At 46.9% G+C, this 12,318-nt stretch overlaps 7 protein-coding genes across 7 annotated transcripts; 3 read left to right on the top strand and 4 right to left on the bottom strand. All coding sequences in view use genetic code 12, as the record gives it.

Annotated features, from left to right (window-relative positions):
- Positions 1-528: 528 nt before the first annotated feature.
- On the top strand, positions 529-1,119 carry CJI96_0001305 (DNA-directed RNA polymerase III subunit RPC25; the record flags this gene model as incomplete). The annotated part of the gene is made up of 1 exon (XM_029033318.2): positions 529-1,119. The coding sequence occupies one exon, from the start codon at positions 529-531 to the stop codon at positions 1,117-1,119; it is 591 nt and encodes a 196-aa protein (XP_028891910.1).
- A 19-nt stretch (positions 1,120-1,138) lies between these two features.
- Positions 1,139-2,479, bottom strand: RPT1 (proteasome regulatory particle base subunit RPT1; the record flags this gene model as incomplete). Its single annotated transcript, XM_029033317.2, has 1 exon — positions 1,139-2,479. The coding sequence occupies one exon, from the start codon at positions 2,477-2,479 to the stop codon at positions 1,139-1,141; it is 1,341 nt and encodes a 446-aa protein (XP_028891909.1).
- Positions 2,480-6,271: 3,792 nt separating this feature from the next.
- Positions 6,272-6,718, top strand: CJI96_0001303 (uncharacterized protein; the record flags this gene model as incomplete). Its single annotated transcript, XM_029033316.2, has 1 exon — positions 6,272-6,718. One exon carries the CDS (start codon positions 6,272-6,274, stop codon positions 6,716-6,718), a length of 447 nt encoding a protein of 148 aa, XP_028891908.2.
- A 409-nt stretch (positions 6,719-7,127) lies between these two features.
- RVS161 (amphiphysin-like protein RVS161) lies at positions 7,128-7,925 on the bottom strand (the record flags this gene model as incomplete). Its single annotated transcript, XM_029033315.2, has 1 exon — positions 7,128-7,925. The coding sequence occupies one exon, from the start codon at positions 7,923-7,925 to the stop codon at positions 7,128-7,130; it is 798 nt and encodes a 265-aa protein (XP_028891907.1).
- A 221-nt stretch (positions 7,926-8,146) lies between these two features.
- Positions 8,147-8,839, top strand: CJI96_0001301 (uncharacterized protein; the record flags this gene model as incomplete). Its single annotated transcript, XM_029033314.2, has 1 exon — positions 8,147-8,839. One exon carries the CDS (start codon positions 8,147-8,149, stop codon positions 8,837-8,839), a length of 693 nt encoding a protein of 230 aa, XP_028891906.2.
- Positions 8,840-8,909: 70 nt separating this feature from the next.
- CJI96_0001300 (uncharacterized protein) lies at positions 8,910-9,855 on the bottom strand (the record flags this gene model as incomplete). Its single annotated transcript, XM_054702045.1, has 2 exons — positions 8,910-9,017; positions 9,073-9,855. The coding sequence occupies 2 exons, from the start codon at positions 9,853-9,855 to the stop codon at positions 8,910-8,912; spliced, it is 891 nt and encodes a 296-aa protein (XP_054558020.1).
- An 81-nt stretch (positions 9,856-9,936) lies between these two features.
- RAD3 (TFIIH/NER complex ATP-dependent 5'-3' DNA helicase subunit RAD3) lies at positions 9,937-12,318 on the bottom strand (the record flags this gene model as incomplete). Its single annotated transcript, XM_029033312.2, has 1 exon — positions 9,937-12,318. The coding sequence occupies one exon, from the start codon at positions 12,316-12,318 to the stop codon at positions 9,937-9,939; it is 2,382 nt and encodes a 793-aa protein (XP_028891904.2).

The raw sequence follows: 12,318 nt of genomic DNA, 5'->3' as shown, positions 1-12,318 counted from the left end.
ATCTTTCAGTATACTTTGCTCATGATGTTCATGTTGTTTGGAAGCTTATGCTAGTTTACGCTGAGTCTCCTTGTTTATCTGGTGTTAGCTATAGACGGGGTCCGCAGGTATAGCCACTGTCATATAAGTCTCAACATACAAACACTGGGTGATGCGATTTGATTAAAAGGGAATTGGCTCGAAGAGAAGAGCAATCTTGCATAGTCGACTTGTCCGTCAGCATTGCTAATGCTTCAGTCAATTCTGTTAATCGTCCTCATAATGAGCCCGCTTATGAGGACCCAATGAAGGCACAATAAGTGCAAATTGATTTCTTTTTTAGGATCTCTTTGTGATTTGATTATCCTCGTCTACTCATCCCATTGAAGCGTATCATGGCTCACTACACCATACTGTAGCTACACGATATTTCCAGTGAATTCTCCTTCACAGTGCGAACTAAGAGATCTCATTTCTCAACTCATCTCATCAACACTTCAGCTACTCCACCTTCAATTTCCCCACACACATCCCCCATACACGAAGGCGATGTTCATTCTTACTGAAATATCTGACCTTGTGCGGGTCCCGCCTCCGTCGTTCAACGTGCCCACGCCCGTGGCGCTAAAAGATGAGCTCCACAAGAAGTACTCCAACAAGGTGATTTCCAACTTGGGACTAGCGGTGGCGGTGTGGGACATTCTCGAGATCAAGGATGGCCTTTTGAAGCCTGGAGACGGTGGTGCATACGTCGAGACGAAGTTCCGTATGGTGGTGTGGAAACCGTTCGTAGGGGAGATCTTGACTGGGTGGGTCAACGAGTGCACTGCCGAGGGAATTAAGGTGAGAATGGACTTTTTCGATGATATCTTTATTCCAAAGGACTATTTATTCGAAGGGTGTGTGTTCAAGCCGGCCGAAAAGGCGTGGGTCTGGCAGCCGGACGCCGACACCGACTTGTACATTGACGTTAACGAACAAGTACGTTTCCGCGTTGAAGAAGAGGTCTTCGCCAACATTAAGCCCAAGTCGAGTTCAGAAGCTTTGGGGCTCGAGACTGATGCAAACAGGGCGCCGCCATATGCAATAGTGGCTTCGTGCCAAACTGACGGAATGGGCTGCGTCTCCTGGTGGGACTAATGACCAATGTTTTTGGGCCTTAATTATATTGCATGTACTGCGACGTGGACGAAAACTTGAGGTTTCCCTTGATCACCTTGTCCACCGCCTTAAGGAAGTCCTTTTCCGTGGCCACTTTCCTTCTGGCACGGATAGCAAACATACCCGCTTCCGTACACACAGAACGCAACTCAGCACCCGTGGCGTTGGGGCATAACCGCGAGATCAACTCCCATCTGATGTCCTTGTCACAACTCATTGTCTTGGCGTGGATACGGAAAATGTTGGCTCTTCCTTCCAAGTCAGGCAAGGAGAACTCCACTTTACGGTCGATTCTTCCGGGACGCAACAACGCGGGGTCCAAGGTGTTGGGTCTGTTGGTGGCGAACATCACCTTGATGTTTCCTCTTGGGTCAAAACCGTCCAACTGTGTGATCAACTCCAACATGGTTCTCTGCACCTCGTTGTCACCGCCAGCACCATCGTCAAATCTGGCACCTCCAATAGCATCCACTTCATCGAAGAAAATAATACACGCTTTCTTTGTTCTGGCCATCTCGAAAAGCTCTCTAACCATACGTGCACCTTCACCAACGTACTTCTGCACCAACTCAGATCCAATCACTCTGATAAACGTAGCGTCGGTTCTGTTGGCCACTGCTCTGGCACAAAGCGTCTTGCCTGTACCGGGAGGACCGTACAAAAGGATACCTTTAGGAGGATCGATACCCAACTTCACGAATCTCTCGGGTGATAAAAGCGGGAGCTCCACCACCTCTCTAAGTTTCTCAATCTGCTCTTTGCAGCCACCAACGTCACCATACGTGACATCCGGCTTCTCTTCCACCGTCATCATCGTCACCGAGGGATCAATTCGTGGCGGCAAGGGCAACTGGATCTCGTACTTCTGTCTATCAACACCCACTCTCATGCCCTCTTCGATATCTGTAGGAGACACTCTTTCGCCCAAACCAACGACAAACTTGGCAATCTGCTTGATGTTGATCACATACTTGCTCTTGTTATCTGCGTTGGCCAACATCCCGACTGCCGGCGTAGGGTTCGTGGCCTCTATAATTTTTGTACACCTAGCCACCTGCAATGGCTGTTCCTGAGACATTCTCTGCTTGTCACCCATCACGTCCCAGAGGTGAGGAGCACTGAGACCTGTGTCACTCTCTTTGATGCCGATATTTTCCTTGATTCGTTCCTCAATGTCCTTGAGGTCCTTTTCGATCTGCTTTAACTGGCTGGCGTAAGGAGCAGCTCCGTACGTTTTGAGCACCTGAATGTCGCCCTCTGAGAGAGGTACTATGTTTTCCTGATTCTGATCATCATCTTCGTTGGGCACGTACTTGTCCCAGTCGGCTTTTGGTGGCATTGTGGGTGAGTAAGTAGTTGGAAAGTAGTGAGTATATGGTGGGTTAAGCTTAGTGGCGAGGGTAGTGCGAAGCACATAACGCTGGTCAGAGATGCCTGGAAGAACAATTACATGTAAACAAATTTATAAGTAGTGGAGAATTTTAATGAAGATTTGACTCTCTATCATTCTTTTCTTCCTCCCGCTTTGTCTCCGGCTGGTGGGTAAATTTTAGCCGTTTCTGTGTTACACGAGAATGGCTGCGAAAAAGCAAGAGCTGGAGAGACCTCCTCAGAATTCCTGGAATTTACGCCTCTTTTCGTGCTCTTCATATCGATGAATTCAATCATCTTCAGTAACCTTCTCTTTCATTTGAGTTAATTTTTCGTTCAAATATTTGTGAGAGGAAGTTTGTTTCAGAAGTAAATTTAGCCCTCAGCTTGAGGTGTTGTTGGAAGATAATAATCCTTCAAAGTTGTTGAAGAAGATTAAGAGACTCAAAACATGTCTATTACTATAAAAGCCTGGGGTGCTTGCCAAATTGTAGGAACTCCCCAAACATTCGTGAGAGCGATTCTAGTTGTATTCAAGTTAATCCTTCAAACTACTTCTTCAGTGATAATAGAGTGAAGAAGCTACTTCGAAGTCTTAACAGATGGAGTCACTCTAAGCGAGTTCAAACTCAAGTTCAAGTGTGCTTGAGGGTCCTCAGAAATGACTTTTTTGCAGCCATATTCTCGACTATATAAGGACCACATTTCGCACCCATTTTGTTTTCTAGCAACCACTCTCTTTTCTCTTCCATGGCGATTGAAGGCAGCCTGAACGTGGTTAATATCTACTAACTCAACTCTAGGTCTTACCCGTGCTCGGTCAATGATCACGCTCGTAGCTATGGTCTCAATTCCTGCTCTAACTCTTTAGGGATTTACCTGACGCAGACCCATGAAATTGGGTTCTCCTAGCCAATTCAGATTTATTACACACAACATGGTGGTCAAATGGACTCGACACGCCTATGCAAACGTCGGCAGGTACTCTGCGTTAATTCAAGAGATTATATCTGGCCTTACATTCTTCGAGCTGAAGACGAGAAGCTTCACCTCTTAAGCTGGTTGTATCGGGACACTAAACTACGTTTAGTACGAACACAAGTACGAGAGGAGTGTGGCGATCAGTGGTATGAAGAATGACGAGAAGGAAACGGATTGGCACCCCCTTCCCGATCGCTTCTTCTGTGCCAGCCACCTGAAACCACCGAAGATGTGGACGCAGGGTCCATCTTCTCCGAGGCGAAAGCACAAAGGACAGAGATCGATTCTCGAATTAAAGAAGCTTCCCTTCGAGTGCCAAGGAACTACAGGCAAACACTCGTTGGTGTCGTTGGTGATTCTGTTATCATGTTCTTTATCCATCGGTGAGTTGGGTGGGGTCTTACGGCTCTGTATTGCGCTGTTGACGAGGAACTTCACCTTTCGAAATAGGGTACGGTCGCTGCAAATTCTGGAGCGAGCGAGATCCCTAGAAGAGAGGAACGTGGTGAACGGTGGTATAAGGAATGTCCTGATGAGAAAAGATTGGCAACCTCTTCTTTGATGGCCTCCTTTGTGCCAGCCTCCTGAATCCACCTAAGGCATGGACACTGGGTTCCAACCTCCTTGAGGTGGCAATGTAGAGTCACTGAGGTCCTCCAATGAATCTTGGATGAGAGTCGCTTTCGATTATTTATTCGTTTTTCTGGGAACCTTCACCACCAGGCTCCTTCTTCTTCGCTGTGGTCTCGTGCAGTGCAGAAGTACGGCTGACACGATTCAATCGGTGGGATTAGCCCGCTTGATGGTAGCGAAACCTTTCAGGAGTGCTCGCTGCCCTCGAGCCGGAAGACCTTGCTGGCGTTGTTTCAGAGCCAGTGAGGTGTGCCTCTTGGAGGAAGGTCTTTGAAACAGATCGTGGGAAGTTGTAACAGCCAGCTTCCCCAGCTCTTCTGAGCGCCCTCCGCCGGAGTTACCATGCTGGCGTGAGTGTAAGTTGCAAATGATTAAGTTGGTGGTGGAGTTTACAGTCAGCTCCTTATTCTTTATACGACCCCACCGGTCGACGAACCAGATTCTCTGGTTTTTTTTTATTTTTTTGTTCTGCTTGCAAATGAAGCACAATTGAGATTTGCTCTGGTGTGCCGATGTGAGCCCTTGAAGAAGTTTGACCAGCTTTTTCGTCCCTGTTCCTCGTTATTGCAATGGAAGAGCACTTCCCACCTCACACAGAATCGTTTCCAGATGTCTGTTGTGTGCAAAAAGAAGGTTCGGAAGTTGTGATTTTCGAGTGAGCCCCAGGTTGGATTTCGTCATGGTTCGCCTGTGGTATGCTGACATGGTGGAGTTACGACGGTAAGGAAGGCAACTCAACCCCTTACATCACTGAAAGGAGAAATTATTCCTGAAGCATTTTTCTTTTCAGATCATTTGATTTGCTATCTTTCCTACTGTATTATGTCAATTGAATAGGTGTGTGTGGGGAAGGACGGTGCGGTGGTGGAGGGTTTAAGCACTGTGATGGTTGTGGGTCTCAAACGCCAAATAGTCATATAGTACAATAAATATACAAGATTGTGTAGGGATGTATATCATAACATTTCTAGAGATTGTATGAGGGATCATGTTTAGCTCGAAAACCTTCCAATGGCATGTCTGTGCAGGGTATTTAGCCAGCAAGAACGGGATTCCACAAGCTCACACTTACTTTTCCTTTATCGCCCTCAAGGGTAAAAAACAAAAAAAAAAAAAGGTAGCTTAGGACACCTAACGATGGTTGCAAAATCCTGCACACAGAATTTTCCACGCATACTATTGCACTTCCTAAGCGACGCACAGAAAGAAAGGTGTCCTATTGTGTGCCTGTCAGAGGGCTTCCAATGCTAAGGTAGGATGAGAACAAGGATAAACCTTCCAAAATTCAAGGATTGACACCCTTTGCGGCTCTAATTATACCTATGTCTAGACCCTGATAAAAAGCGGCAAATTGTCGAATTGCTTCCAAAATTAAATCGTCTGGAGAAGTCGGTCAAAAATGGGTATAGTTCTTTCTGTAGTATCGCTTTTACCTATTCTCTGTAGGGCACCCCTACAAACTGAAGTTTCCGTCGTCTGTGATATTAGTATTAGTAGGTGAGCAATAAACCGATGTGTCAAAGGAGATCACAAAAGCCACGAGGCTCAAGCCCCAATTGCTTAGCGAGGAATGTGGAGGGTGTCTATAATTTTGCAACCTGGCAGCTTTTTAAGGAAGCATTTCCGACAAAGTAAGCCACAAACGACGCCAAAAATAGGTGAAAACGCAAAAATTATACAACTCGGACAAGAAGCGTCTACATTGTGATGTCTATTCTTAGAAGAACCGTGCCTCCAGCATCAAGGGCGCCGTCTACTTTTAGACAATAAATGTTTTCATATACCGGTGAGATTACAATGATGTAGCACAATTTATCTTTAATGGTTCAGATCCCGAGCTTAGAACTTTTTCTGGCTGCTAGAAAGCGAATTGAGGTGGAAAGTACCAGCGCAATTAAGCAGCGTGACGTAACTCTCATGCACTGTGATGTTCCGATCTGTCACTCTCTCGCTTGTGGATGCCAGGCGAGCCACTAGTTCTAGCTAAATTTAGCATCCTTTGGTTTCACGCTTTGGTTCCAAAGTTCACTCAATAAAGTATAAATAGGCGTCTGTGCCCCACGAGTAAATCACCCATCTCTTTTTGATCACAAGCATCTTTTTTTTTTCAACCACAACCATATCTTATCAACCTACCAACGACATCATGAAATTCCCAATTCTCACTCTTCTTGCTGGCGCTGCTGTAGCCGCCGAGACTTTGAACCTCCAAGTGGTTTCCGACAATGAGGACCTCAACGGTAAGGGGATTCAGGCCCTCCACGAAGGAGCCGGATTTGCTTACTTCAATGTGATTGACCAGCTTGGCCAGGAGTTCACCTACGACGCTGACAAGAAGTTGCTCTACCAGAAAGAAGGCAGCTACTTAGCAAATGTTGGCGACATGTTTGATTTTCTCGCAATTGGCGGGGCTGTTACTCCAGGACAAGTCATTTTTAATGAGAAAGGTGAGCTTGACATTGGAAAGCAGGTTTACGCGTGCAAGAATGTGAATGATCCCTACCACTACTTCGATTCTAGCTATGGTCTTCTCCTTCATGCTCCCAACGAAAGCTGTGTTAAGGTTGCCCTCAAGAATGTTGGCGGTGAGTAAAAATTAGCGTCGCTACTCATGCTACTGCACTTTTTGGCTTCACTGGCTATTATTTTCACGGCAACGGTGTCTTGTTGGTAAAGCTGGAATTGCTATTTAGATCCCGATTTTTATGCTATTTAGACATTTTCGCTTTATATAAAGAAAAACTGTTCAATAACTCTTGAAGTAGTACAACTCTAGAGGTCTATCCTACACATTTTACCATAATTTGTGGTCTACTATTCCGGAAGAAGACAACAGAAGGATTCAATGTACCTTGTTGAAATTCCACGCCAAATAATTTACATCATGATCGATTAATTACTATCATTAAGCATCTAGTCATGATAAGCGCAACAGGGGCAATCTACTCCGACTAAGCAACACCAGCTTATTAGGCAAACACGTTGGGTCTGATTGGGTCTCCTCACTTCTGGCCCAAACTTGTGATGCTCAAGGAGTTCATTTGAAGTAACATGTCGTCGATCTTGCCGTCTAACACACCGTTAGCGTAGTCGTCTCTGGACGCCTGGTCCAAGTACTGCTGCAACTGCGCCAACCTAGAGTAGCCCTCCGTACAGAAACGCAACTGGATTTTCACCAAACTCTCAAACGAGGGGTCATAGAATGGCACTCTCAACGCAATAAGTTGAGGCAATTCACGCTTCAATTGCTCATTCAAATCCTCGTATATATCCTTGGCCATGGCCAACTCCTTTTCTGCACGAGGCAACTTGGCAGCGTCTTTGGCGGGCTTATCGATTAATCTCCTCACTTTAGCCTTGCACTGGTCATAGTCCGTCTTCTTATGCGATCTCTTTTTGATTGCCTCGTCAATCTCATTGAAGTAGCTGGCAAACTTTGTCACCGGATCCAAAATTGTTTCTCGGAACGGTCCGTCCACCTGTTTCACTGTCTCTTCGTCTAGCTCACGCACACATTGCATGTAATACTGTCCCACGTTGGAGTAGACTGATCCGCCCTGCCTGGCCTCCTCATACAAGTTCAGCACAATTTCGGCAATTGTCACTTGTGAAGCCGTTACTGCTCTGAGAGAATCCAAGTACCCTTTTGAAGCCTTCTGCAAATTTTGGCCTGCCGTCTTGAGCACCTTGTATCGTCTTTCCTCCATATCGAAGTCCTTGTCGATGGTCTTATCCACGTCTTTGACCATGACAGCGCCACCGGCTCTGTTGATAGCTTTCTTGAAACCTCCCCACGACATGCTGGCTGTGAATGTTAGGTCAATTGAGTGAGATTGTTGATGGTGGAGTTGTAGATAGCGGTTTTTTCTTTCGCATTTAGGAGTGACGGTAAATGCGGGTGCAACTGAGGCTTGGTGGCGGCACATGATCATAAGTCACGCGCACACACACTTAGTAGAAGCCTCTTCTTAGGAGTAGGAGCGCTTTTTGCAACCATTTCTTCAAACTCCCATTCCTTACTATGTCCAGCATCTATGCCGCCAAGGGACCGATGTCTGGTCATCCATATATTCCGGGTTCGTGGGGGCAGTTGTCACCGAGGCTCCAGTGGGCCGAGCCCCCGAAAACATTGAACCCTAGGGTGTGGAAGGCGCCCAAAATGGAGGTGGATATGACAGACCAGTGGAGGCTACACAATGACGATGCCGACGGTAGCTTCGAGCTCCAAAGCTTGAAGAGCATATCGCCGCTGCTGCCTTCGAAGGCAACGTCGTCATCACCTTACTCTTCGAGGGTATTTTCCCCAGAAGCTGTGTCTCGTGAATACGATGAGTTATTGGTCAGATCGCCTTCTCACGACGATATGGAGGCCCACATGACGACGCCTTTAATCCCGAGCACAGAAAAACTCGACTTTTCCTGCTTGATACCAAAAGCCGGGCTTGTCATGGCAAGAGCAGCGGGTCCCTTGTCGAGTTGTGTGTGCTTCGATCAATCCAACAAGACCGACGAGACCGCCTTGTTGGGAATCTTGAACGAGGAGTTCATGCGAATTGAGCTCGATGTAATGGGCCCAGAAATCGCCAGCAGACCTTCTGACTGGAAGTCTTTGTTCAAAGAGCTTGTGGTGGGTCTCTCTGATCAGGAGTTCCATGAAAAGTACTATTGGGCAAAGTACGCCGGGGATTATGTGGACGAAAGCCAGCGTGCCTAGCTTAGCAAAATTTCTTTCCAATGGCCAGTATGGAGCTTTTCCCTTGTGACCTCGCTGTGCCTCAATTCGTTCATGTCATGTCGCAAGAGCGTCGTTGAGCAGTAGATGGAGGCTCCTGTCCAAGCCCCAAGGCAGTGCTTGCCTGAAACTCGTAAATTTGGTAAAGCGTTCTGGATGTCTTTGACGAGCTGGCGTTGCAATTCCACAGATTTCACAAGGTCCCCACAAAATACCACGTTCTGCACTACTTTGGGCCTCACGTCCACTGCTAAAAACTGAACAAACCGAGCAATCCAAGCAGAAAACCCCTCAAAGATCTTGCTTGACTTTTCATCCAAAATTCTCAAGGCTTCATCAGCATCGTCTACTACGCCCTCCTCGATCAACCTGTAGCACACAGTCTCCTCAGAATACTCAACTACCGCAACCTCCTTCACGATTCTCAACTCCTGTAGCGCAATCACACGACACTCCTGCCATTGAAAGTCGATCACCAATGAATCTTCAACGTTAGCAGCCATGGAAACACATGGGATTCTGGGAATGAAGTATACTGACCGTGCACAGCTTGTAGCTTCAACAAGAGCTTTGGTGAGGTGGAACTTCTCCATGCCTGGAAGGCCTTGATCTAAAACGAATATTTTGGCTTTAGCAGGTGAAACAAGCAATATTCGCGTGACAATGTACTTTATGAGCCTCGCTAACGTCCTATAGTCGTCCTGGCTCCAGTTCACGAACCTGAGGCCATAGTCCTGGTTGTACTTCTCAAGCAAGTTCAGCTTCCTGCTATCATTACGTAATGCGTCTTCCAAGTTGAGCTTTTGTTCTGGAGTCAAACAATGGGAATGGAGGTCCAAGTACCTGGGGTAGATGCAACCTCTCTGTTTTGTAAGGTACCTCTTGCAAAGAGTCAGATCAGGGTGAAGAGACACTTGGGGGCTGCTTTCTCCTGCAAAGCCTACATTGAGTACTCTAGGAGACACTTCCAATATTATAGCAAAGTACTCGTTGGCCATAAAGGGCCGAGGATGGTTTCAGAGTGCTGCTGTTGATGTAGTGCTATGTGTATGTGTATTATGTGTATGCAGGATTCTTCTTCAAAGAAGCTCAAGGTCGGCTTCGTCAAGGTCCATAAAATCATCTTCTTGTCCATTCTCGGCCACTTCGTCTTCAACATCTATCTTTTTATCCATCTTCTTCTTCTGCTGTCTCTGGTGTTCCTCCAATTGGTGGATGTCCCACACCGACACCCCCTCTGCATCTTTAGCATTAGTAGGCTGCGCCAACGACCGCAAGAACTTCTTTGCATTGGCTAGGGCCATATCTGTGGAAAGATTCGTGTCCGAGTCCAACAAGGCTTGAGCAATCCACTTGGGAAGCTGATTTTTCTTTCTGGCAAATCTTCGGTCTGCTAGAACCATGATACCGTAGTCGTCCTTACCACGAAGGACTCGACCCAAACATTGGGCTGCATGTCTCATGGCGTCGAAAGAGAGAAAGTCGTTTTCCTTGATCTGGAAATGGTCTCTCATGAACTCGAGACGTGCTTTCAAGATTCTAGATTCGGTGTACTGGAAAGGAATACCAATCATGAGCACTGTGCGACCGTAGTGGTGATCAAAATCGATACCTTCCGACACTTTTCCTCGAGCCACAGAGAGAAGAACAGCTCCACGCCCGTTAGAGCACGCTTTGCGGTATGTCTCCAACGCCAATGATGTTTCTTGGGCATCAGGCGTCTCCACGAGAATCAACTTGTACTTCCACACCTCATCTAGAACACCCATACCCTGCCACATGGAGATGATAGACTCCATATAAAGATACGAAGGGAAGAAAACAACCATTCCGTCAGGCGTGATCTTTGAAAACTCAATGAGCAACGAACCATAGTTACGCACAACCGATGGATCGTTTCTTATCTCAAATCGTGAAGAGATAGACACCTGGTCCGATCCCTTTGTCACGATCATTGGCAAGAACGACCTTCTGGCCAACGTCATCGTGTAAGACTCCTGGATTACGGTTTGGAAATTCATCATTTTGGGGTACATGTCCAATGGAGAGATTGTTCCCGAGGTTATGATGACGGAGGAAAAGCGGTCGAACACGGGCTTGATTGCAATCGATGCGTCCAAGCAGGTGAAATGCAAAATAGGGTTGGGTACAGTGGCACCCTCGGTTTCGAACGGTTCCAAAATGAGCTGAAAGCCAGTTTCGTACGTGGAGACCAACGTGGCAAACGTTGCGATATCCTTCAAAGCGTTTAGATCCTCGACATCAGCTAGCTCTAGGGTTCTCACCAAAAGCGATAAGCGCTCTGAACAAAACCGTAAAGGCTTTCTATCAATGAATGTAAGTTCCTTAAGATGCTGTAGAAATGAGACAGGTGTCTCACTGATGACATGAAGAACCTTCATTCTGGTTTTCAAGTACTCAATGAACCGTTTTAGAAACGAAATAAAATGCTCTGCTTTTCTTATATTGCCTGGAATAGCCTCATCAAGCAAATCCTTCGGGAGAACCGGGTTGGCCATGAAGAGGTCTTCTTCTCGAGCAATCTCGTTCTGTCTTAGCCCCTCGACGAGCTTCTCGTATTCATTCTGCAACTTTTCGCTATCCTGAGCCTTCATCTCCTCCACGGCTTCCGCTAGCTTGTTGGCGCCACGAGACGCTCGTTTCATCGTATCATCCGTCAAATATAGCGAAAGCGACTCGATGCAAACGTTATCTATATTGTGAGCCTCGTCAAAGATGATGATGCTGTCTTTGGAAAGCTCCTTCGAGACCCTTTCAGCGATTTTCGGGTCCAATAAATAGTGGTACGAGTAGATGATCACATTACAAAAAGAGATCATTCTTCTCACGGTGAAATACGGGCATGTGCCTTCTTTTTTGCAATATTCAAGCAATGACTCAAACGAAAACACCCCCTGCGGTAACAAGTCGTGCTGATCAAAATCGTAGAGCCTCTCGTGGTACGAGCACAAGCCGTACTGGTCCGGGTTCTGGAGCATCTGCTCATGCGACACCCCGTCGCCTTCTAGCCTCAGCTTCAACTGCCCATTGGTGAGCCTTCGGCACTTTTCATCCACCACTGCACCCTTTCTCTCTTGCGACACCTGCGGGTGCAAGCACAAGTTCTTTCTCGACGTGAGCCCCAACCCACGGAAGTCCTCCTTGTAGCCTAGCTGAGAAGTTCTGTAGTCCATGAGTTTCTGCAATTCGATCAACGCTTTCTCGATCTCCGACATTGTACGAGAACAGTACACGATCTTCCTGTGTTCCGGGTAATGCATCTGGTAGGCCACCGTTAGAGAGAGCAACGACACCGTCTTGCCTGTTCCTGAAGGCATCTCGAGAATGCAGTTGCCTCCGACATCTAGCGTTTTCTTGATGTCGCTCATGTAGGCATACTGCTCCGGGTAGATCTTGGGGTACGGGAAGAGCACGGGCAAATCGTCGATGTAGAACTTCAT

The sequence above is a fragment of the Candidozyma auris genome, chromosome 1 (assembly GCF_003013715.1).
Source record: "Candidozyma auris chromosome 1, complete sequence".
Classification (NCBI taxonomy): Eukaryota; Fungi; Ascomycota; class Pichiomycetes; order Serinales; family Metschnikowiaceae; genus Candidozyma; species Candidozyma auris.
The sequence above is the reverse complement of the archived record's forward strand: the minus strand, read 5'-3'. Positions and strand labels throughout refer to the sequence as shown.